Consider the following 26,645-nt stretch of genomic DNA (forward strand, 5'->3'; position numbering starts at 1 on the left):
CTTTGTACCATAATTGGGGTTTGTACAAAAGAACGACACTTGTGGAAATTAGACTATGAGCTATTAATGGGCTTTATATTAAATTAACGATACCTCATTAATTTAATATAAAGGTTATGATTTGACATATCTATATATAACCACATACGCTTAATCGGACACGATGGACAGGATATTTATAAGTATGAATTATTATTCATTTGACCGGACACGGGGATGGATTAATAGTCAATGGACTCATTAAAACAGGGGTGGATTACATTCAAGGGTAATTGGTGTAATTGTTAACAAAGTATTAAAACCTTGGTTTACACACAGTCGATAACCTGGTGTATTCATTAAGCAAAGTATTAAGACCTTGTTACAGTTCGAATCCCCAGTTAGTTAGAATATTTGACTTCGGGTATAAGGTTAAATTTGCCGAGCAGTTTATAATTATGACCGATGAACTATTATGGACAAAAACCAGATAGGTTTCAAATACATCCAAGACAAAGGACAATTAACCCAGGACAATAAATTAAAATCAAAACGTCAAACATCATGGTTACGGAAGTTTAAATAAGCATAATATATTTTATTTCATTTTTTCTCGTACTTTTATTTATTGTCATTTTAATTATTGTTATTTATTTTATATTGTTAGTTAAATATCGTCATTTACTATACACTTCGCTTAAAATATAAATCGACAAACCGGTCATTAAACGGTAAACCCCCTTTTATATATTATTATATATAATTATATATATTTTGTACAAATATAGTTGTTAAAAAATATAGTGTGCAATAAGCCAGCTCCCTGTGGAACTAACCGGACTTACTAAAAACTATACTACTCTACGATTAGGTACACTGCCTATAGTGTTGTAGCAAGGTTTAGGTATATCCATTCAATAAATAAATAAATATCTTGTGTAAAATTGTATCGTATTTAATAGTATTTCCTTGTAAAATTTAATAGTATTTTATACCCCTTAGCTTTCACATTAAGTTTTTGGCGCCGCTGCCGGGGACTCGGCGAAACACTATATTTTTAATTCATTTTTGTATAAATATATATTATTTTTAGAAAAACAATATAAAATCTTAAAAAAAAAATAAGTTTTTATTTAATTTATATATTTTATTTAACTATTAAAATAGAAAATATAAAACAGAAAAATAAAAAAAATATATATATAATAAAACTGACCTGTCGAAACTTGACCTGTTTTTGAACTGGAATTGAACCCTTCGCGACTCGCGGAGGTTTTGAACTGGGTCACCGCGACTCGCGGAGCCACCCTGACACCGACAGAAACCCTAATCAGCATTTATTACGAATAATTATTATTATTATTAATAAACCCTAATTACTTAGTTATTATTATAATTAGTTTAAGTTTTTAAATTAAATTGTATTTTAAATTTTAATTAGTTTTATTATTTATAAAAATTAATAGTTTTATAAAATAAATAATATAAAAATAATATTTTTATAAAAATTGTACTTTTTACAACTTTTTGTATATTTTTATATTTTGTCCCTTTTTAATTATTTTAGCGTAATATTTGTATTTTTCGCTAATTTTTAGTTTTAAACTTAGTTTTTGCCATAGTTATATTTTTATTTCTAGATTTTTAGGATTTGCCGTAAAATCCCTTAAGTGCTTATTCCTTAGACTAAGATTTAGGTGCTTTAGAATTTTACGACGCCGTGTTTCGAGCTACTTTCTTATTATTATTTTTCGACGCCTATTTTTCGACCTTTTTATTTTTCGACGTTTTTCGACGCGTATTCTTTTTCTTTCTTATTTCTCGACGCTTTAGTTTTTAGGACTTAGAAATTTTCTCTATTTCTTATCTAATATCTCAAACGGAAAGAAAAATTATTTAAGTGGTTAAATTAATGGGCGTTGACAATTTTCTGCTTCGTAGTAATAGTTGGATTTGTTAGTGGCTGAGTTGTGAGCTTCCGATTTAAAGGGTTCTGGCTCCCTGCTGCATCTTTTGGCTATTCAAAACGTGGGCAAAAGCAGAAAAGTCTATTAATTGGACAACTTATATAAGTTTTTCTATTTTTATAACTAATAGGATAATTAGTAAATGCACCACATTGTAGCTAAAATTTGGCCATCGCAATAAAATGGAAAATTTTGAAAACAAGGCTATGGAAACTCTTTTTGATATCCAAAATCAATTAAATCAATACTCTCAAACGGGTGTTGATGACAATTCGTTCGGTCAATCTTGGATCACGAATAACGAAACAATAACTGGTTGTGAAATCTGTGGAGATTATCACTCAACATGGGAATGTTATTATTACGTTCCTATGGAAAATTACGCACCCACGGAACCTGAATGGAATGATTATGAAGAATACAATTCAAATTGGGATTATTCCCAAGAATATTTCCAAACTCAACAACCAGTAGACGAGGAAAATTACGTGTCTGAAAATTTATTAGACAATATGAAAATCAAACTCGAAGAACTCAATGCTCAAAATGAACAAATGAGAGAGTTTGTAAACCGGCAAGCTGAAACTCTATCAGACTACACACCTGTTGATCTGAGGAGTATTGTGCAAGAAAATCTCATATCATCGAATTTTGATGAATTCGAGAGCTCCGAAATCACCAACTATCCCGATGATACTTTTTATTCAGTCTTACCAATTTCACAACATATCGACACATTAGCCTCTACCGATAAAATCAATGATCCATCAATGGATGAAGAAGAAGAAGTAAGGGTGACAAATTGGTACTCTTGGGAAAACGATAACGTTGAAAATTTTACCCCCGAGACCAAAGTGGTGGGACCGATAAGTACCGTTAATGAAGAAGAATCTACTTCAATCCCGAAATTCACCATTCCACAAACTTCCAACCCAATCTTCTCAATAGATGAGTCATCTATCGAAGATGAACTACGAGCTGTAATAGATAATGACACCTCAGATTTCACCCAATTGGGTAATAGAGGTGAAACCTTTAATCCCAAGAATAAAAGGAAGGAAATGTTAGGAATTGTCCACCCTATAATATGTATGTCGGTGTATATCGATCCATTTGACCAAGAACCAGAAAAGAGACATATCCATTTACTAAAAGCTACACTTAAAAAAGAATTAAGTAGTGACGATCGGGTGAGTCTAAACTTTAAACCCATTGATATATCATACACCACCCGAGATATAAATAACTGGCTCACTATTTTAATTCGTGGAACTTATTCTACTGACTTCACATGTCGTCAGCTAAGTGTGGAGAAGTCTAACCCCACTTAACGTTAAATTAGGGGTTCAGGTTAGTGCATAACTCGTTAACAAAAATGCATGATAAGTTAGGGTAAAAAACGCATTTTCAAAGATTAGCAAACAGTTCATAAAAGCAGCCCTTTTTGAAGAAAAACATGTGTGATAAAACAAGAAAGAATAAACGATGAGACGCACCATCTATCATTCGACGAACTTTGTAATTACAAACTGGGTATTTTCAATCACTTTTCTACACTAATCACCCTCATAAATTTATACTTAGAGTCTGATTTCATGCAAATGAGGGCATTGCATGATCTCAAGTGTGGGGAAGGGTTATAAATTCTCTCGGGTTTACACTTGGTTTATTTGCCAAATTTTGCGAAAATTTGATTCAACTAAATGAAGTCAAAATCATGTTTATACATATTTATGAACGATGAAAACTAGGTGTTAATACCGAAATTATCGTTACCTCGGAAAGGACATAAATTGAGAAACACCCTAAAACGATTGAATTCATTTAAAATGGAATAAAGGAGAATAAAAAGGCAAAGAAAGAAACTAAGTGTGGGGAGAATGTACCAAGTTATTCAATTAAAAACTATATATCACATGTTTCTGTAAAGTTATTGCAGGTGCTTTTGTTTTGGACTAAATTAACTATTTTACCCGATTTACTGTAATATATTTGAAAGAAAAGATGGATCTACACGATGAATCAATTCCATCATTAAAAGGAAGTAAAGTCTTCCGAAAAAGACACGCGCTTCTTGATTTAGGTCATGAAGTTGTCGTCCAGACCAGCTATAGGTTGACGAAAAATCTAGAAAAGTCATCTCTAAAATCAGCAGGAAATCCACGGACCTCAGCATCAAACAGGGTCGCCAAGTGGTCAGATTTATCCTAACCATGAGAAGGATTTATCTCGTACAATGGGGGGCACCGTGCAAATTAGCTTGATAAGACTAATGAATCAGATCCCCAGAAAGGATAATCTCCTTAAAGATCAAAAATAAGCTTTTAAGCCTGATATTACTCAATCCTTGAGATTGACCTTAAAGATTGAGAATTACAAACTCATGGAATTCAATGATATCTAAACTCGAGCTTGAACGAGAAAATATTTTGATCAAAAATAAAACCGATTTGTTTTCTGAAAACCCATTTTCAATGCGTTCATTACCTTTGAACGTAAAATCCTAGGAATTCACCTGGAATTCATTAGGTCACCTGAACCAAATCGGGTGTCGACCGTAAGAACGGTGGTTGCATAGCATGGTCGGAGACAGGACCTTGTGCCAGACCGAAAAATCATAGGATGATCTTTACTATTGCTCCTACAAAGGATAGTAATAGCATCCGACACGTTTATAGACCATAATCAAAAGCAAGTCACGGGACATTGCCTTAACAGTTTCTTGTTCATCGCTTTCCTTTACAACCGGACGGTAGTTTACCGAAAGGTAATATACGGAGCAAGTATACTGGACGTGTTACTTTCCCAATACAAGGTTAGCAAGTGGGTAACACAAAACCACAAGTGTTGAGCTAAAATTTTCAAATCTAAAACCCACACAACCCACAAAAATAATTTGCAAACACCGGTGAAGGGTTATTCTGGAAAACTTGTCTAGGGTAAAAGCTAGATTGAATTTTCAAAAGATCAAATGTTTTCATAAAGATCCAATTTCCTTAAGGATCTACATTTTCATAGTCATGTGGGACTGTAAACCGCCTTTCAAATGTGCACTTTGCTTTGGAAACCGAAAGTAAATCGGCTATTTGATTGCAAGTGTCGTTGACCTAAACCCGAGGCAACTGTGGATGACACACCCACCTTTAACCATCGTTACTATCATTGTTTATACCGCTATATCAAAATCACTTATGTACAAAGTGTGAGAATAAAAAAGTGATTCGAGTGAAGTGTGATTTTAAGTTATGTATTGCTTGAGGACAAGCAACGTTTAAGTGTGGGGATATTTGATAAGGCTAAAAAGGAACATATATTTCATAACAATATCCCTCCTAAATAATAGGTTTTCATTTGTAATTATATTATATTTTCATTGTAATTGTTTAAATAAATAAGTGCAAAGACAGAAGGTGAAAACGAAGATTTGAAGACACAAAGGTCCAAAAAGCTCAAAAGTACAAAATACAATTAAAAAGGTTCAAATTATTGATGAAGAACGTCTAAAAATGACAAGAGTACAAGTTACAAAACGCAAAGTACAAGATATTAAATTGTACGCAAGGACGTTCGAAAATTCGGAACCGGGACATGAGTCAACTATCAACGCCCGACGCAACGGACTAAAAATTACAAGTCTACTATGCACAAGAATATAATATAATATATAAATAATTATATAAATTATTTATATTTTATATTTATATATATAAAACGTCGGCAAAGAAAATCCAAAAGGGTGTGAGCTGTATCCCATTTCCCCGCGACTCGCGGAGTTCTCAGGCACAAAGTGCCGCGACTCGCGGAGCACAATATTTCAGAAATGCCTATAAAAGGCTCGAGCATTTGGCCGAGTAAAATAACATAATAATAATAATACTCCGTAGTATAATATAAATAAATATATAATATATATATATAGTTATATATATATATATAGTATAGATTAGTGTTATATTAGATTAGTTTGGGTTATGTAAAAGTTATTTTTACGGGTTTTTAAAGTCAAAATTCTGTCCGTGTAACACTACGCGATAAATACTCAATGTAAGTTATGTTCTCCTTTTTAAATTAATGTCTCGTACTTAAGTTATTATTATGCTTATTTGAGCCAAAGTAATCATGATGTTGGACTAAATATTAAAGACGGGGTAATTGGGCCACTTGTGGAAATTAGACTATGGGCTATTAATGGGCTTTATATTAAATTAACGATACCTCATTAATTTAATATAAAGTTTATGATTTGACATATCTATATATAACCACATACGCTTAATCGGACACGATGGGCAGGATATTTATAAGTACGAATTATTGTTCATTTGACCGAACACGGGGATGGATTAATAGTCAATGGACTCATTAAAACAGGGGTGGATTACATTCAAGGGTAATTGGTGTAATTGTTAACAAAGTATTAAAACCTTGGTTTACACACAGTCGATAACCTGGTGTATTCATTAAGCAAAGTATTAAGACCTTGTTACAGTTCGAATCCCCAGTTAGTTGGAATATTTGACTTCGGGTATAAGGTTAAATTTGCCGAGCAGTTTATAATTATGACCGATGAACTATTATGGACAAAAACCAGATAGGTTTCAAATACATCCAGGACAAAGGATAATTAACCCAGGACAATAAATTAAAATCAAAACGTCAAACATCATGGTTACGGAAGTTTAAATAAGCATAATATATTTTATTTCATTTTTCCTCGTACTTTTATTTATTGTCATTTTAATTATTGTTATTTATTTTATATTGTTAGTTAAATATCGTCATTTACTATACGCTTCGCTTAAAATATAAATCGACAAACCGGTCATTAAACGGTAAACCCCCTTTTATATATTATTATATATAATTATATATATTTTGTACAAATATAGTTGTTAAAAAATATAGTGTGCAATAAGCCCGCTCCCTGTGGAACGAACCGGACTTACTAAAAACTATACTACTCTACGATTAGGTACACTGCCTATAGTGTTGTAGCAAGGTTTAGGTATATCCATTCAATAAATAAATAAATATCTTGTGTAAAATTGTATCGTATTTAATAGTATTTCCTTGTAAAATTTAATAGTATTTTATACCCCTTAGCTTTCACATTAGATGGGTTCGTAGCTTACTTAGTCATTGGAGACAGGAAGAAGGCGATCCCTTCCATCCACCAAATTGCCCTCTTGGCGAAGAACCTGAAGCACTTACCAGCGAACCTGTTCGTAATACCATTTTCTCTCTCATTTCCAGAGTATCTAGTCATGATTATATACTATCTCACATTCTAAATCTTATTCGTCCGCTCGTCCGAACTACCGATCATCCCGGTATAATAGAAGAAGTCAACGAGCTTCGCGCTTGGGTAGTGGCTTTGGAGAGTATGGTGCGAAGGTTACAAACACCAGCAGCAGCACCAGCAGCATAACCAGTACCACCATCATCAACAACAATAGTACCATTACCACCACCAACAACCACATCCGCATCCCACACCTCAATATCACATCTAAAAACTGTATCAACATCATACGCACCGTAGATACCAAGGAGTGCCAACAACAATAAATGATGAAGTACTGATTCATAACTTCATCGAAGAAATATTCTACGGTGATTATGTAATCTCTAAAATCTTAGAGATTATTTATCCCAGTTCTAACCGTAAATCAGATAAATAGAAGGAAGAATAGAAACCCTGACAAGAATGATGCGTAAGGTACAAGCTAGACTTGTTTTACTAACAGCATCAATAGTACCCTTAGCCTCACTAGCACAGTTAGTGCTGTCAACATCATTAGAATCATCAGCACCTCTAACATCACAAGCTCCGCCAGTTCAAGAAAGCACCGTGGATATTATTACAAGTCAACAACGCGTATATTTGTATCAACGAGTTATGAAATATTAACTCATTCCCTCTGAAGAATTTATATGTATATCTTATATATATTTTAAAACCATCATAAATATTTTCGTACTAAGCTATTAAGTATGAATTGAAAAAGGGTAAATACTGCTCGGTTAAATTCATATTACTAATACGCTATGATGTACATCCTTCATTAACAACTTAACCTTCGTTAACTACAATCTCTGTTTCAATCCAAAGAATTCCGTTTCATAATAAACCAAGTGTATTATTCAATAATATGGTTGATTTTACACTTTCATCTTCGATGCACTCGAAACTTTCTAGAAAACATCATTTGCACCTTGCGAAGTTTGCAAGAATTCCACGAATATCAACACCCTTCACCAAGGAATATCAATAAGAATAAATAATGAAGTATTGATTTCATTAGCGAAATACTCCGCAAAGATTATGTAATCTTTAATATTTTAGAGATTATTCATTTCTAATTCAAGACGAAAATCAAATGAGCTTAATATGATATTAACTCATTAAATCTGTATTACATCTGAAGAAAATATACATACATATATTTTCATAAAAACGGTAATAAAATTTCTTTTGTACAAAGTATTAATTGTGAAATCTTTAACGGGTAGGTAATACTCGGGAAATATATATAAGTTCACAATTAATATGTTATACTGTACATTCTTCAACTTTGATTCAAAAATTATTAACAATGCTCACAACGATATACAATCATTTTCATACAAATTCGATTACATATTGACGGATCAGAATCCAAGTCATAACTCTGAACCGGTGACATCATTCTTAGATCTCGACATCTTTCAAAGCTATATTTTGACTTCAAAACTGTGCAAGATCCTTTAGCGTTGTTTTTACCGAAAATAATCTTGCAATCCTTTTCAAAGTATCCAGTTTTATCACACTTCCAACCAACTTCGACTTTTCATATTAGCCTTATTGTGACTTTGATATATACGTTCTTGTTACTGGGAAACCTTTCATGTTCCACCACATTAGCAGTAAATTTACCAACAACTCCATTGATCTTTGACCTTCCGAAAAATCATAATATTCATTGAAACCCTATCATGTACTCATCCACATCTTGTAACAATAATTGCCATATCAACTACCGGGAATTAGCAATCAGTATTTCGAATATCGCAGCAATTCTACGTCAACAGTTATATATATACATATAATGTCTATCTTCTAGACTTACATACTTCGAATGTGAAGTTTCTGAAAAACATCCCAAACTATGAACTAGTTCTCTGAAATTGGAACAATGCTGATGAAGCAGCAAAAACTGTAAACGACCTTAACAGTCAAAAGTTTAATGATAAAGAATAGTATGGTGGTAAAGCTGAGAAAAAGAGAAGGTTTGGAACTGGAAAACGGATTGAGCAAATTATGAAGGAGGCTGTGGATAAACCACAAAGACTGAACCTGCCTTCAAAGAATCCAAATGATTCTCTTTACTCTAAAACCTTTGCGGACAATATTCTTCATCATCATCATTATCTTAAATATTCTAAGATATCATCATATCTTTCATTATAAATATCCTCGATATTTCTGAAGATATTTTCATAACCATTCTTATTTGAAATCATTCATCTCTTTGCGCTATCTGTGTTATAACATAAAAGAAACTATTTTAGTTTCTAACATCTGGAAAATTAGAAAAAAAATTAATGTTTTGAAGTAGTGTTGGGAACTGAAGCATGAATTAGTATAATAAAATGACACTTGATCAACTTGATTATATTACAGTAAGTCATGCTGAGTTTCTAATGGAACGTGATAAGGGTTCACAGATTCCACCCTCATCATGTGCCATGTTACACGACTCTTACATTCTAATCTCTAAACATATCAAGAAAATATTTTTCTTGATGATTCGGTCTTTTCCTGATATTCTGGTAATTTGACAAATCAAGATCATGCCATTACAATTTCTTTCTTAGAACGTTAGTATTGTTTATCCAAAATTTCATACCTACGAATTCTGAACCATTATTCGCTTGACTTAAAGTCGGGAAGAGAAAATGAAAGCATGAAGCTCCGAAATATAAAGGAGAATATAAGCCCGATAACAACCCCGAAATTTACAAACCGTGTATATCAATGCGTATAGCAATATAAAGACACGGGAGAATGAAAAACACTATAACCCCAAGGTAATGGTAGAAGAAAATAACTTTCTCTGGTGGCAGATGAAAAAGAAGAATGAATGATATGATAGCCAAGAAAATATCAAGAATCAGAACTGGATGAAGCATTTTCACAAATCTTTTGTAAGTATGAAATAAGAAAGAAGATTATAGGAGTGGTAAGAAATAATGAAACGGAAGTGGTTAATTTATAGCAAAATATCAGACATAGCAATCGAGGCAGATTACGCATTTAATCAAAGGAAATCTTAATTTCCTTAAAATCCGAAGAATCAAATCTTATTATGAAGATTTTCTATTCCTTAAATTCCGGAAATCAATCGTTACTACGTCAAGAGATAAGACGCATCTCTATTCTCCATTTCACTCGATTACGATAACTTCTCTCATACGCTTCGAGTAATTGGATTGCTTTATCCATATTATTCAACGGTGATAAAACTCTATTTATCAACTCATATACGTCATGAAAACATTTTTATTGGTAGCCATGACGACCTCACTCAAATTTTCGGACGAAATTTCTTTAACGGGTAGGTACTGTGATGACCCGGTAATTTCTGATCAAATTTAAACTTAATCTTTGTATGATCAACATTTCTGACACGATAAGCAAAGTCTATGAAGTTGAATCTCAAAATTTTAGAACTGTTTCATTACATTTGACTGCTCTCGACGATTCATGAACAATTATATGTATGTATATATATATATGTGTACAAGTAAAAACGATTTTCCTACAGTAAAACACTATTTGCTACAGTGAAACCGTATTTTGCTACAGTGGAAACGACTTTGATACAGTGAAACCGTATTTTGCTACAGTGATTTGCTACAGTAACACACTATTGCTACAGTAAACACTATATGCTACAATAAATACTATTTGCTACAGTAAAACACTATTTGATGTCGACGAACTAGCAAACAAAAACGGATAAGGCGGTCATGCGATCGCATGGCAAAAACACTGAAAACTCATGCGATCGCATGGGGTACTGTAGCAGGCCACATACTATAAAAACTCAATTTCGTTCAGTTTATTTCCTCAATCATTACTCCGTATTTATTTTATTTATTATTATTATTATTATTATTATTATTATTATTATTAAGATTAATATTATTATTAATCTTATTATTATTAATATTATTAATTAGTATTATACATAAAATACTACGACGAGGTTATGAGCGTGTCACTTTCAAAATGGTTTTCAAGCGAGATAGAGCTAAGGAAATTATGGGTTATTGCCAAGGAGGTTATGGGTAATGTTCGGGGGTATATTTGTGAATCATACCTAGTGTTTATCATCTCCGTTACGTCTACATACTCTACAATATTGAATCTCAATACTGATATGTAAGCATTCATATCTTATCTTTTATATATTAATTGTGTATCCATGTCTAGTGCTTGAGTATATATATTTATATATGCTTGTATGCTAAATTTCATCGTTAAACAGTTTATAATGAATCACTAATTAAATATATATATTACTGATAAAAGGTATATGATATACATGTTTTTGGAAAGCTAGCGAAAAATCAATAACTTTTCATTTAGATATCGAATAGTTTCGATGAACGGATTAAAAGATATGATCAACTGAATTATGATTGACGTTAATTGAAATTGCTTTTGAATCTGCAATTAAGATTTAAACAACTTATTTACGAGACTAATAAAGTGAACTTTTAAATATTACCAACCGAGTAAATGAATCCTTATATAAGGCACGTCTCGTTTTGTTGAACTATTGTCAAAATTGACTTTTTGAAACGACTTTGGATAACTATTATATGTCGATCTCGAGCATTAGGATTGTGATACACTATGACCTGACCTAGCTTGATAGACATTTATTGACCAACATATGTTCTCTAGGTTGAGATATACGGTTATTTGGTAATCCGAGTTTCAGTCACATTTTGGTGAACGACTTTATATGCTGCTAAGGTGAGTTTCATTTGATCCCTTTTTAATTGCTTTTGCAATATATATTTTTGGGCTGAGAATACATGCACTTTATTTTAAACGCAATGGACACAAGTACATACTAAATTCTACACCGAGTTTGAACCGAAAATCCCTTAGCTTTGGTAACTAGTAACTGCCGGTTATAAGAACTGGTGGGCGCGAGTAGTTATATATGGATCCATAGGGCTTGATATCCCCGTCCGAGCTAGAGCACTAGCCTTTTAACGGACGTATGCTATTTGAGAAGCGTACACGTTGGTTTGCGTGTATTTTTAAGATGATTATACAAATGGTACAAATTATATATACGTTAAGTTTAGTTACCAGAGTGCTCAATTTCGCAGAATATTTTGATAAACGTTTCTGGATGAAACAACTGAAATCTTGTGATCCACCTTTATGTACAGATTATGCAAAACATTAAAACTATGAACTCACCAACCTTTGTGTTGACACTTGTTAGCATGTTTATTCTCAGGTTCCCTAGAAGTCTTCCGCTGTTTGCTTATATGTTAGACAAGCTATGTGCATGGAGTCTTACATGGCATATTTTTCAAGGAAACGTTGCATTCACCAAATCATCACCATGTATCTTATTTTGACTGCATTGTCAACGGAAGTACTATTGTAAACTATTATTTACGGTGATTGTCTATATGTAGAAATCATCAGATGTCGAAAACCTTTGATTTAAATATTCATTTATGGTGTGCCTTTTCAAAAGAATGCAATGTTTACAAAATGTATCATATAGAGGTCAAATACCTCGCAATGAAATCGATGAATGACGTGTTCGTCCATATGGATTTGGAGCGATCGTCACACTTAACGTTTTTAAAAAATGGACGAGGACATCTTAGTTGGCAAGCTGCAACACTCACAACGGTCCCTATAGGGTGTTGCGGGTTGAAAAGTTCGAGGGTGTGTAATGTCTCACCGTGGAACTTATAACATTCTTTTCACCAATCATATTTTATTTATTTTTAATTAAATTATTTGTTATTATTTTACCTCATATCACTCAACTGCAACTGCTGATCATACTTTTTTTTCGTTATACAAATATTTTCACATCACTCCCAAAACATTTCATTAACAATAAAAATTTTCTCACAATATTATCCACATCAACACAAAATTTCTCTCGTATAACTTACACATTATCACACAATTTTCCTTATACAACTACACATTATCACAACAATGAAATGGTGCGAGGGACTAAGGGTAACATTTTTACCAGTATTTCTAGGAGGTTTCTTTCCTAATGATCCTTCTATTGGTTAATAACGTTTTTTCTATTTTTTTGCTGGAAAAAAAAAACATTTATACCAGTATTTATTTATTTATTTCTTGGTTTTAGCTATATAGGGGGAGATCCACACCCAAACTTGAAGTTATAAACATTGTGTGACCCAACACTCCAACAGGGGTTGGGTCAAAAGCCCTAACTTCGATTTAATCATAAAAAGGGTAATTGTTCAAAATACACTTTTTTTTAAGGCTTCAAACAAAATAAATTTTTTTAAAAAAAATTGTCTTTTTACACCATTCGGTAGACGGATTTCCGTCTACCACCTTTATCTGTCGTCTACTACCATTTTTACAAAGTAGTCGATGGTGAGATAAAGGTGGTAGACGAATTTCCGTCTACTGGCAGGGTTGGTAGACAGCGAGAACAAAGCAGTAGACAGACATTTACAAAGTAGTCGACCGTCTACTGCCTTGTTGTTGCTGTCTACTGCCTTGTTGTTGCTGTAGACAGACACTAACAAGGCAGTAGACAGCAACAACAAGGCAGTAGACAGTAACAACAAGGCAGTAGACAGTCGACTACTTTGTAAATGTCTGTCTACTGCTTTGTTCTCGCTGTCTACTAACCCTGCCAGTAGACGGGAATTCGTCTACCACCTTTATCTCACCGTCGACTACTTTGTAAAAATGGTAGTAGACGACAGATAAAGGTGGTAGACGGAAGACACTAACAAGGCAGTAGACAGCAAGAACAAGGCAGTAGACAGCAACAACAAGGCAGTAGACGGTCGACTACTTTGTAAATGTCTGTCTACTGCTTTGTTCTCGCTGTCTACTAACCCTGCCAGTAGACGGGAATTCGTCTACCACCTTTATCTCACCGTCGACTACTTTGTAAAAATGGTAGTAGACGACATATAAATGTGGTAGACGAAAATCCGTCTACCGAATGGTGTAAAAAGACAATTTTTTTTTAAAAAATGTATTTTGTTTGAAGCCTTAAAAAAAGTGTATTTTGAACAATTTCCCTCATAAAAAACGTGAAAGTGAGTGTCCGTATACCATATACCGTATACCGTATACGTATTTATATTTTTATATGTACGTTTAAGTGTGTGTGTTTAGCGTGTGTTTATGTGGAGGTCCAAGTTTACGATGCCTCCTCTTTACTTCTCTTTTTCCCCAAATCACATTATTATTCCAACCTAATAAAATAAAACCTTCATTACAATTATACGCAAATTAACCTTATTTTCATCACATAAATTACTTTTGCCCAATCAAATTCCTTCCATTTGATCTATTCAATCTGTTAAATATATGTTTTTTTTTTACTTGACCTAATATTTTAAGCTCACTGTTCATGGCGGTCGGTGGTGGATGACGTGGACTTCCGGTTCGTCTCGATTTACTGGTTCTCTAATGAGGCGATAATCGGATTCCGTACTATTGTTTACATTCTCGTTGGTTTTGTGAATTAGGGTTTATAATTTCGTGAAACCTAATGGAGCCTCGTGTGGCTAATAAGTTTCGATTAGGGCGTAAGATCGGCAGTGGCTCTTTTGGAGAGATCTACTTAGGTTTGTATATTAATTAGAGTCAATGATATATTATCTCATTGTAATTATTAGTTATGATCATGGTGTTAATAGATTTAATGAGTTTGTATCTGATGGTTGTTGTGATTTTGGCTGTTTTGCAGGTACTAATATTCAGTCGAATGAAGAAGTTGCTATTAAACTGGTGAGTAAAAAAATTGCATCTTGTTATGTTTTGTAAACTAAATTGTGATATACTCGTATTTGATTAATTAATATTATAATTCGGATCAGTTTACAAGAACTCTACTTTTAGGGCTTAGGATCAGTTTACAAGAACTCTACTTTTAGGGCTGTTTGAATGTATGTAAAGTGATAGTGATAAGATATAGACAAACACAGGTAGTAGTAAGTGTTTGAGCATTTAGCAAAGAGTGACGTTGAACTGGTGATTAAGATATAGTCATATATATGTATAAAGGGTCGGATGGACATATTGCTTATGAGAATCGCCAAAGTGCTGTTTCCCCGACTGTTTCTGTCGCTGGATTCTGGGTTGGGCCGACTAATGTTAATCAGCTGATTACGTGATTTTGAAACTTGCAAGTCATATCCTTATTTAGACGTGCATAACTGTTGGGATCTATAGTCAACAAAAAAAGTTGTAGTTATGAGGATAGGTACGTTCTACATTGTACATAGTTGGTTCAAAGGTTTTCTATACTTGGTCACGATTGACAACATATTAAGCAGAAAACTTGTGAAACATGATATCAGGTTTATTGTTAAGTGTTTTTCACGAATAAATACATCCAACAATGATGGGATTGTTGGGTTTATACTATTACACGGATTGGAGTTTTCAGTGGTAAGATGAAATGTGTTCAAATGACTATTTTTGAAACAGCTCTTTGGAGTATCTGAATTCTGAAATGTAGAGGGTAGATATGATTTCAGTTTTTAGTAATGATTATTGAATACTTGTAGAAAACTAGGAATATGTGAAGCGCCGTTTTAACCTTCTTTCTCATCTTATGATCTGTCAGTGTTTTCAGCTGTTTTTGCAATGCAATAAATTAAAATCTTTATTGTGATTTGTAATAGATGTCATTGGTAAAAGATATAGTAGCTCTGTTCGGAACTTTTCTATTGCAATGTGGGAATACTTGAAGAGAAAAGAACTAGAAGGTTCTATAGATTTATTTAGCTACTAACTACCTTTTGTCTGTTAAATGAAACATCCCGAAAAGCTTTAATTTTGTATCAGGGACATTAATCAATATCTGGTCGTATGAGGGTTACAAACTATTAGCAGTCTCTGTAGTCGAGCTAAAGATCATTGACCGGAGCTAACTACCCAAGGCACCTAGTGTTTCTCTAAGTGGAATAGTGGATACTTGAGTAGAGTATATCTTCAACCTTTGATATCGCGCTCTTAACAAAATTTACTAACTACGTATACATATATTAGGTGTAGTATATCTGTATGGGTAGCTTGGTATCTCATGTATTTGATATGTTCTTATTAGTTTTTTACCATATTAGTTTGTTATTTCTTCTGATATCTGTCATAGCTGCACATTCTGATGATATCTGAAAGTTATATAGTAATAACAGAATAATTAACGGCAGCAGCATTATAAAATTCTTATGCTAGGAATTGGAATCATTAAAATAAACTTCTGTAAAGTGTAAAGAAGCAAAGTAATTAATTTAGTATCGTAAAGAGTTGCAGAGAAGGGAAATATAGCAGATTGCTTAATAACAGGAAGCAATTTCTGTTTTGGCCATTGAATAAATTGTCCTCACTTATAACCCATGGAAATCATATTTATGCAAGATAATCGAATACTTATATGATGTGGTTGTATAGTAATTGTGAGACTATTAGTCGGATATGTGTTATTGTGCCACGTGAACTATTTGTGGTGATGCTTAAGCCTTAAAGTAATTATATGATGGATCATTTATGGGCTTGCTTTATTACAAACTTGTTGAGGTTTTTAAATTCTCTCTAACCTCACAACTTTCTTCGTTCTTCTATCTTCAGGAAAATATCAAAACAAAACATCCACAGTTGTTATATGAATCAAAACTGTACAAGATACTACAAGGAGGAAGTAAGCAACACTTCAATATATCGTTTTCTTTTTAAAAATCCTGGAGGTGGCGATATTTACTCATGCAGTTATGAATGTGACAAGTTAGGTTTTGGTTTGCTCCTAGCAGAAATAGCTAAAAGTGACAAGTCTAATGAGTTAAAGTTACCTAATATGTATTTCTAATACCTATAGCCCAATAAATAGTTTTTGTTATCATATATAGCACATTTACAAGTTTTACCGGATCGACAAAAATAATTTTCTGATCCTGCAATTAATTCACCCCGTTTGTACAAAAACAACTTGTTTTGACACAAATCCATGCTGACCAGTTACCCTGTTGATAACGTATTGGTTGTTCTTACTGCCTCCTGTGTCTGCCATGTTTATTAGCTGGAATACCAAATGTAAGATGGTATGGCGTTGAAGGAGACTACAATGTTCTTGTGATGGATTTATTGGGACCGAGCCTGGAAGATTTGTTTAATTTCTGTAGTAGGAAGTTATCTTTGAAAACTGTTCTCATGCTTGCAGATCAGATGGTATGGTTTTCTTCATGGCACATACATCTTTTACATACAACTATATATATTCTTATACAATGTGTTATTGTGTTTGTATTTAATTTATTGCAGATCAACCGTGTTGAATTTATTCACTGTAAATCATTTTTACATCGGGATATTAAGCCAGACAACTTTCTTATGGGTTTAGGGAGGCGTGCTAATCAGGTCTCACTGCTTAATGTATTTTCTTCTTTTATAGAATATTCCTTTCTTTGTACATTTGCCATTAATTATATGTAACAAATCACAGGTCTACGCTATTGACTTTGGGCTAGCCAAGAAATACAGGGACTCTTCAACTCATCAGCACATTCCTTATAGGTAAAGTGGAAGTTATGGCATTAGCAAATGGACCCTTTTAACAGTAGACTGGCTTGGGTTATAATGTTGTATCTTAATCTTATTTGTTTAAATATGTGAAGTTTATTAACCTGGCAAATAATGAATGGGCGGGTTGAAACTTGTACCGAAATGTGCTTAAATACACACGAATGATTCACAATTTAGTTAATTTCCAACGAATACACACGAGTGCATATTCATCATTGATGTTTTAGTAAAATGGAGCAAACAATAAATTAAGAATTATAATGAAATAATATTTTACCAAGTTAGGGCAATCATTCATTTATTTAGACATTAAACAATAGGATAAATAGACTATTAAGTATAAAAGTAATGATAGAATCATGTTAGATTTAAACACTTTCCAATGGGGCAATTATGTTCTACTAGAGTTTATATATCTTACTCAAATGGATCAAATATAAAATTTAGCTATGAAAGGAACAAATTGAAAGCCCACCTTTGGGGCATAAACTTCCCAAAACCGCTTTATATATACACACGTTTTGATATTTTCTGTAATAAATTCGAGGCATCAATCATGTATATTAACTTGCTGATCATTTACCATACCCGCTCACTTAATCACCTCTAGTGATTGCCATTTGTTTGTTATGAGCACTAGATATCATCAATATTTTTGCTTATCATGTCATATTAAGTGCAGAGAAAACAAGAACTTAACGGGGACAGCTAGATATGCTAGCATGAACACTCACCTTGGAATTGGTAAGCATACTCAAAATTTTATAAGCATATGAATAACATTATCGTTCTTATCATCGGTACTTTTGTTTCTTAGAGCAAAGCAGAAGAGATGACTTGGAATCGCTTGGATATGTTCTCATGTACTTCTTACGAGGAAGGTAAATACTTGTCACGAAGTCTGTATTATTTTCTTTTTTTTGTTTGGCCAAATAGCAACATATAGCAACTCATTCTTACTTCATCTTCAATCTTGTCATTAACCATCCAAAACCTTCATAGATTTTTTTTTTTTTTTTTTTTTTTTTTTTTTAGAAAACTGTTAAAAAATGATTTTAATTTTGTTAACTGGTAAAACGTATATTATTCTGTCCGCATAGTATATGTTTTTTGGTCAAATTATCTAAAATAACTGTGGTCATAGTGTTGATACCCATAGTGTGTTGATCAAATTAAAAGTGAACTTAATGTATGTTGTTACTTATAGCCATTAGATGTATTATATATGGTTAGTTTTGACTGCATGGTTTGTACATTGCAGTCTTCCCTGGCAGGGACTGAAAGCAGGGAACAAGAAACAGAAGTATGAAAAAATCAGTGAGAAGAAAGTTTCTACCTCTATTGAGGTAAGGCATTCTATTCCGTTTACCTATGAGATTGATCATGGGTTTGTTTTATCTCAAACGGGTCAAGTGGTTGAAGAAAATAAGCTGAAAAGGAAGCACTTCTACTGGTTTGGAAGTTGCCCAAAAATGTTTTCCGTCAACCCAACTGTCTGGTTTCTCTTTCTTGATACATGACCCGTTATGTGACCCATCCATGTTTCCATCTCTAGTATTACCCGACATTTGTTGTTGCCAAATTGATTTTGGGACATAGATTTGTTAATGTGTGTTTGTGTAATTTTCCAGTCTTTATGCCGGGGCTACCCTACAGAGTTTGCATCGTATTTCCATTATTGCCGTTCATTAAGATTTGACGATAAGCCGGATTATGCATATCTGAAAAGGATCTTCCGTGATCTTTTCATTCGTGAAGGTGCAGTTACTACCCTACTTATTGTTAACTTTCTTCATCTAATATTCCATCTATCAGCAAACAGTTTAGCAAGAGCGTTCACTTATTGAAATTAAATTTAGAAATAGCTTCCAAAAAAGATTGATAGAGCAAGCTTCTGGAACAAAGTTGATGTTATTATGCCTGGCAAATCAAACCCACAACCTTAAAAATGGGTCTATTGGGTCTTAATTTTAGGGTCCAATAGGGTCTTGATTTATAAAGGATAAAAATTCTAATGGTTCCAAAAATGAACCATTTATATCACAAGGAAAATGTGACGGGTCCAATGGGTCCTATGTTCGGGTCCCAATGGGTCCTACGTTTTCGATGCCCGCTTTATCGACGTGATTTTTCGACGCGTTTTTTCGACTTGAATTTTCGCCGCACGTTTTCGGCGCGCGTTTTCGACACGATTTTTCAACGCGCGTTTTTAACGCGATTTGTCGACGCGATTATTCGACGCGTTTTTTCCTACCCGAAAACGCCCCCCAAAAACGCCCCCGAAAACGGCCCCTAAAACGCGCGCCGAAACGTTCCCCGAAAAAGTGCCCCCCCCAAAAAGCGCCCCTCGAAAAAACGACCCCGAAAAACGCCCCCCCACGCCCCACGAAAAAGTGCCCCCCAAAAAAACGCCCCCAAAAAGGTGCCTCCAAAAAAGTGGCCCCCCATAAAGCGCCCCCCCGAAAAAAACACGCCCGGAAAAGTGTCCCCCCAAAAAAGTATCCCCCGAAAAAACGCCTCCAGAAAAGTGCCCCTTGAAAAAAGTGCTCCCAAAAAAGTGCCCCCGGAAAAAGTGCCCCAGTTGAAAAACGCCACCCGAAAAATGCCCCCGAAAAAACGCCCCACGGAAAAAGTGCCCCCCAAAAAACGCCCCTGAAAAGTGCCCCCCGAAAACGCCCCCGAAAACGCCCTTCGAAAACGCCCCTCGAAAAGCCGCCTCGAAATGCCACCCGAAAAACGCCCCCCGAAAACGCCCCCCGAAAACGCCCCCCAAAAACGCGCCCCGAAAACCCCCCAAAAAAGCGCCGGGTCTAAAGAAAATGGGTCTGACCCAACCCAACCCGGAAAAGAATGGGCCTCGACCCGACCCAATCCACTTCCGACCCGACCCGTTTGACACGCTTAAAATTTTTGACCTTGTTCAGACCCGACCCGTTTGGACCCAAATCATTTCGACCCGACCCAAACCTGACCCGACCCAATTGCCAGGTGTTATCACTAATCTGTATCGGTTTCTATTAGGAAAAAAACAAGTGTTTAAACTAGAGGGGGTTTAACTTTTTTTTGTAAACATGTCCAATTTGGGTAGAATGTAAATGCTATCAAAACATGTAGGTTTATGTATTTATTCTGAATCATATTGAAAATAGTTCTCGAAATCATGTTCAGTTTATTCTTTCTAACCCTCTAATTATGTTTCTTATAGTTTTACATTTATTGGGGGACAATTCAAATATGAAATTCTTTCATTTGGCATGGAGGAAATATATGATCACTTATACAATTTATGGTATATCTGCAATTATTGATTGGTTCAGGTTTTCAGTTTGACTACATATTTGATTGGACTATTCTCAAGTATCAGCAATCACAGCTTGCAAATCCTCCATCGCGCGGTCTTGTAAGTTTCTCTACTAATAAGACCATTATGCAGCCATTCATAAACTAAATAATAAATAAATAAAGTAAGACCTTTACTATTTGGAAGCATGGTATTTTTGAATAATGTAATGTTTTCTGTCAGGGTGCTGGTGCTGGTACAAGTTCTGGTGTTCCTCCTGTGGCTGCCAATCTGAATAGGCTATCAGGCAAGTTATCACCCAATGTTGATCATGTTTTTATAACTTTGTAATAGTCCTTAAGTTGTTACTTCTTTTATTTGTTATGTTTTTTTCAGTAATAAGTTAAGAAAGTGAGATCCATTGTGTAAATTTCATACATACCCAATATAAAGACCATAATATCAATTTGACCCAATTAAACATCATATTATCATATATACCCAGTTTAAATTCTAAACCTATCATATTTACCTGATCAAATTCTCACTAATTTAAATTCTCACAAAGTTTCACTAAGTTGACTCCAACATTATAGCACATGGAATTTGAACCAAGCAAAAACCAGCACCTATTATAATCAAAAAATTATAGTCGTGCAATTTAAGATTAATTAAATAACATCAACTGAATGAAAAGAATGAATCAACTTGTTATACGAAAAAACTGATCTTACATTGACAATGCAATTTTCCATGAACCAAAATGAGATTTTAAAAAATTAGCAATAAAAGAACTAAAGTTTCCAATCATCTACTTACTAGTTTTTCTATGAGCATTAAAAAGATCGTCAAGGATTACATTTTTTCCATTTTATTCGAAATCATATCTTGTCTGACATGAGTTTTTCGGCGTGGATCAAAAACTAAATGCTTCTATCCTTTTTAATTATCATTTATATTGATTTTGGGTATTACGTAATGAGTGACAATTGAATGTAAAAGATTTGTACTTACAACCCTAATAAGTACAAATAATACAAATATTTTACTTCCAATTATCACTCATTCCGTAGTATGCATAATCTATGAACAATAATCAAAAAGGACATGTGCATTTAGTTTTTGATCCGTGCCGAAATTCTCATATGAGACAAGATATGATTTTAGAGAAATTGAAAAATGTAATCCTTGATGATTTCTTAATAGCTCATTAGAGAAACCAGTAAATAGATGATCAATTATGATGTTCAAAATTATGTGATCAATTATTAGGGTTGTAAGTGTTTCTATCAAGATCAAATTAGTTATTTGGAAAAATCTGAATATGATAGATTGTGAATTTAACTTTGGTTTATAATTAGATATTATATTATGGTGTTTACATTGGGTATTGTATCCGGGATAAAAAGACTATTCTGTAACTTGCTTCCTATATGTCACATTGTGTTTTGTGTGTGTTTTGGGCGCTTTTTTTGATGAATTAATGCCATGGAGCTGGGTTTAGTTATACTGAGTTCAAATAATGTGATTCTCCAGGTGGTGAAGATGCCAGGCCTTCTGGTTGGTCCTCTGCAAATCCATCCCGCCCTAGGAATGCGATGCCGTTCAATTCCGGGACACTTTCTAAACACAAAAACCCCGCATCCAGTGATCCGTCCATGAGTCGAGAGGTATGTATCATACATAATGTATGCACCATCGTTATTCTTAGATTAGAATTAGATATTATATTTATAATTATATAATACAGTATATAATATAATATATATATATATATATATATATATATATATATATATATATATATATAAGGGCAGGATCAATGGGAAGGTAACCAATCGGGGGGAAGCGGGGGAAGCAAATTTTTTTTTTTTTTCGTTTTTTTTGAATTTTTTTTTTTCCGGCATCAAGATCACACGAAAATATGAACATTTAGAAGAGACACTTCGTGATGAATGTTATTATTTAGGCGGGAAAACGATCGACAAAAATAACATTCAAGATAATATTGTTCGTGAAGAATATGAACATTTTTTTTTCATGTTTTATGAAGTAAAATTTAGCCCGATTTAGAGTTTAGGGTTTAGGGTTTAGGGTTTGGTGTTTTGGGTTTATGGAATAAACCCAAAACACCAAACCCTAAACCCTAAACCCTAAACTCTAAACCGTTCGTGTTAAAAACTCAATCTAAATCCTAAATCTAAACCCTAAATCTAAATTTCTAAACCCTAAATTTCTAAACCCTAATATCTAAACCCTATAAACCCTAATATCTAAACCCCAATATCTAAACCCCAATAGCTAAAACCTCAAAATACGCTCGAAAAACACGATAATTGTTATATATTACTTCTTCGAGCGTTTTTCCGCCAAAATAAAAACATTTATCACAAAGTGTCTCTACTAAATGTTCATATTTTCATCTCATCTATAATGTTCGTGAACAAAGTTTTTTCAAAAAACGAAAAAAAAAAGTTTTTGCTTCCCTCCGCTTCCCCCGAATGGTTACTTCCCTCTTGATCCTACCACTATATATATATATATACATATATATATATATATACATATATATATATATATATATATACATATATATATATATATATTATACTGTATTATATAATTATAAATATAATATCTAGATTTAATCAAAAGGGAAGCACTTTTTTGGGGGAAGTGGGGGGAAGTAATTTTTTTTCGATTTTTTTTTCAGGCATCAAGATCACATGAAAATATGAACATTTAAAAAAGACACTTTGTGATGAATGTTATTATTTTGGCGGTAAAACGCTCGAAGAAAAAAAATGAAAACATTCAATGCATTGAATGTTTTTTTTAAGGGTTTAGAAATTAGGGGGTTAAAAATTAGGGTTTAGCTATTAGGGTTTAGAAATTAGGGTTTAGGGTTTAGAAATTAGGGTTTAGATAAAAATATTTTAACACGAACGGTTTCGGGTTTACGGGGTTCGGGTTTTGGGTTTTGGGTTTACTCCGTAAACCCTCAACCCAAAACCCTAAACTCTAAATCGGGCTAAATTCGAAAAAAACACTTCACACAAGATGAAAACAAAACGATGCAAATAAACTCAGCAGCAAAACATTCAATGTGTTTTTATTTTTTTCTTCGAGCGTTTTCCCGCCAAAATAGTGACATTCATCACAAAGTGTCTTTTTTAAATGTTCATATTTTCATCTAATCTATAATGTTCGTGAACAAAGTTTTTTCAAAAAACGAAAAAAAAAAAAAAAAAAAATTTCTTCCCCTTCCCCAAAAAAGTGCTTCCCTCCTGATTATGACCCTATATATAGATTTAATCATATATATATATATATATATATATATATATATATATATATATATATATATATATATATACATACATACATACATACATATATTAATAGTGCACTTAGTACTACAGTAAGTACTATCCTTCGATTTTTAATTTGTTTACATGCAGTTGTCTAGTTCTCATATTTTGCAATCAAGTGGATCTTCAAGACGGCCTGTTGTCTCTAGCAGCCGTGATCCAATGCTAACAGGTGGTGACCCCGATTCTTCAAACAGGCGCACCACAGATGCAAGTCCTAGTGCCTTTCGCCGGGTCACAAGTACTGGTCAAAGGAGCTCACCCGTTGTATCCTCAGATCAGAAACGTACTAGTAAAAATGCGTCCCCCACTAACATAAAGAACTTTGAATCAACTCTCAAGGGTATCGAGGGTCTGCATTTCTAAACAGGATCGATCGAAACAGGTTTGCTTCATTTGCTCATCACCCATGGCTCCTGCACCATGTAAATTTGATTTTCAAAAGCAAAGCACTTTGGATACAAAATGTGTTGTTACAGCCCATGCAATAACAAAAGAGGTCTTGGATATAAGTCTCGGATATCATTTACAAACCTTTTCAGCCCATTTTCGTTCTTAAAGCCCCAAATATGTTTTTCGATACCTGTGGTTTTGTGGATACTGAAAAGATGCTATGTTGTGGATATTTACCTTGTAATATGGTTTTCAACCATTGTATGATTTTTATTGATTTGTCATGGGACAAGTGTTGTTTGTGGTTCTTCGTGTGTTCTTGCCTTCTTGGTGCAAATTGAACCTCATAAAATAGCAACTTGATCGATCATAAAATTGTCAGGCGATAACGGTTCTATGATTATCACTTCCCCATATAACGATTTTGTCTGGTTAATAAATTAAACAATATGAAGATATATAAACCTATTTATTTATGTAAGTTTAGAAACATCCAAGTTCTTAGATAGAACTCATATAAAACACTTTAGAAACTGAAGATTGAGCGATCAAATTTCATGATTTTCATGGGCTGTAGCTTATTAAGTTTTAATAAGTGTTTGGAAACACTCCATTGTTGTTCTTCATATCCATCGTTCCAACTTCACGACACGACTGAGATCTATATTTTCCATCTATTTGTATAACTAGTTATTTGTAAGAGTGAAATAGGATCAAATATTTGTTACCACTTTTTTTTTTTTTTTTTGGCAAAAAAAACGATAACATTAAAACAAGTCTTTTCATCAATAGATGAATAAGACGAAATGATACTACGGAGTAATATATAATTGCAATGATACTACCTTTGATGGATGACAAAATGTGAAAGAATCTAAATAGGTTATTTTTAAAGTTGGGATGGGATATTTAAGGTTGGGTTACATGAGATGGGATTTTTTTATTTGGTTAATAGAATGTGGCTTTTGCCTTTTTTGGTATGCCAAAGGTGCGTGATGAGGCAGTGGTGGTTTTTGAATTCAACTTAAAGTTGTATCATATCAGTGGCTTTCAAAAATCTATAGCGTGTTTAGACTTTAGATGACAAGTTTATGAAAGTTTAAGTTTATTTCTTTTATAAGTTAGAGTTAATAGAAATGTTTAGGTAAATTTTTTTATAGAGTTTATGAAATTATAAGCTCTATAAATATAAGTTACGTGAATTAGCGTATAAAATAAGCTCATCTATCTATCTATCTATCTATATATATATCTATATAAAAGAGGGTTTATAATTGGTGAATTGTCATTAGCACCTTAATTATAGCATATTATGCTATGTGTAAATTTCAAGTGTCATTTCCTAATAAATCTGATAATTATTAAAATAAATAAATAGACGAGTATATATTACCTAAAAAGCAGGATAGTAAATACGGAGTATTTTTTTACTTTGTTTTCCATGCAGGATGGGCACAACACTTTCTTATTTCAATGTTTATTGGTAGCTTATAAATAAAAGATACGGAGTACTACTTATTTCATTTAATAACAACTAACATATTATAATTTTTTTTAATAGTCGTGCAACGCACTCGCTTAATACCTAGTAATATATAAAATGAGAAAATACATAATTATTTTTAATGCAATAACTTATCATATCTTTTATTGTTCTTTTAGTAAGCATATAATTATAAACTTGTAGCTTCAGCTGAATTTTTAAACACTTATTAAAACTTAATAAGCTACATCTTCCTTATTTAATTTCAGCTATAAGCTTCAACTATCAGCTTTAACTATAAATTTCAACTATCAGCTTTAGCTATAATCTTTAA

At 33.3% G+C, this 26,645-nt stretch overlaps 1 protein-coding gene across 1 annotated transcript; it reads left to right on the forward strand.

Annotated features, from left to right (window-relative positions):
* Window positions 1–14,580: 14,580 nt before the first annotated feature.
* LOC139903918 (casein kinase 1-like protein 2) lies at window positions 14,581–25,135 on the forward strand. Its single transcript, XM_071885841.1, has 14 exons — window positions 14,581–14,828; window positions 14,951–14,991; window positions 16,837–16,906; window positions 17,282–17,430; window positions 17,524–17,619; window positions 17,705–17,775; window positions 18,467–18,528; window positions 18,602–18,665; window positions 19,046–19,130; window positions 19,416–19,542; window positions 21,102–21,184; window positions 21,308–21,371; window positions 22,601–22,734; window positions 24,526–25,135. The coding sequence occupies exons 1-14, from the start codon at window positions 14,753–14,755 to the stop codon at window positions 24,799–24,801; spliced, it is 1,398 nt and encodes a 465-aa protein (XP_071741942.1). The 5' UTR covers window positions 14,581–14,752; the 3' UTR covers window positions 24,802–25,135.
* Window positions 25,136–26,645: the final 1,510 nt, after the last annotated feature.

This window comes from Rutidosis leptorrhynchoides, chromosome 4 (genome assembly GCF_046630445.1).
Source record: "Rutidosis leptorrhynchoides isolate AG116_Rl617_1_P2 chromosome 4, CSIRO_AGI_Rlap_v1, whole genome shotgun sequence".
Lineage (NCBI taxonomy): Eukaryota > Viridiplantae > Streptophyta > Magnoliopsida > Asterales > Asteraceae > Rutidosis > Rutidosis leptorrhynchoides.

Excerpts from the sequence above, each read along its gene's own strand:
- LOC139903918 (XM_071885841.1), top strand. The coding sequence starts at position 14,753 with ATGGAGCCTCGTGTGGCTAATAAGTTTCGATTAGGGCGTAAGATCGGC. Across the intron at positions 18,529-18,601 it reads GAACACTCACCTTGGAATTG|AGCAAAGCAGAAGAGATGAC; the intron begins GTAAGCATACTC and ends TTTGTTTCTTAG. Across the intron at positions 21,185-21,307 it reads ATCCTCCATCGCGCGGTCTT|GGTGCTGGTGCTGGTACAAG; the intron begins GTAAGTTTCTCT and ends GTTTTCTGTCAG.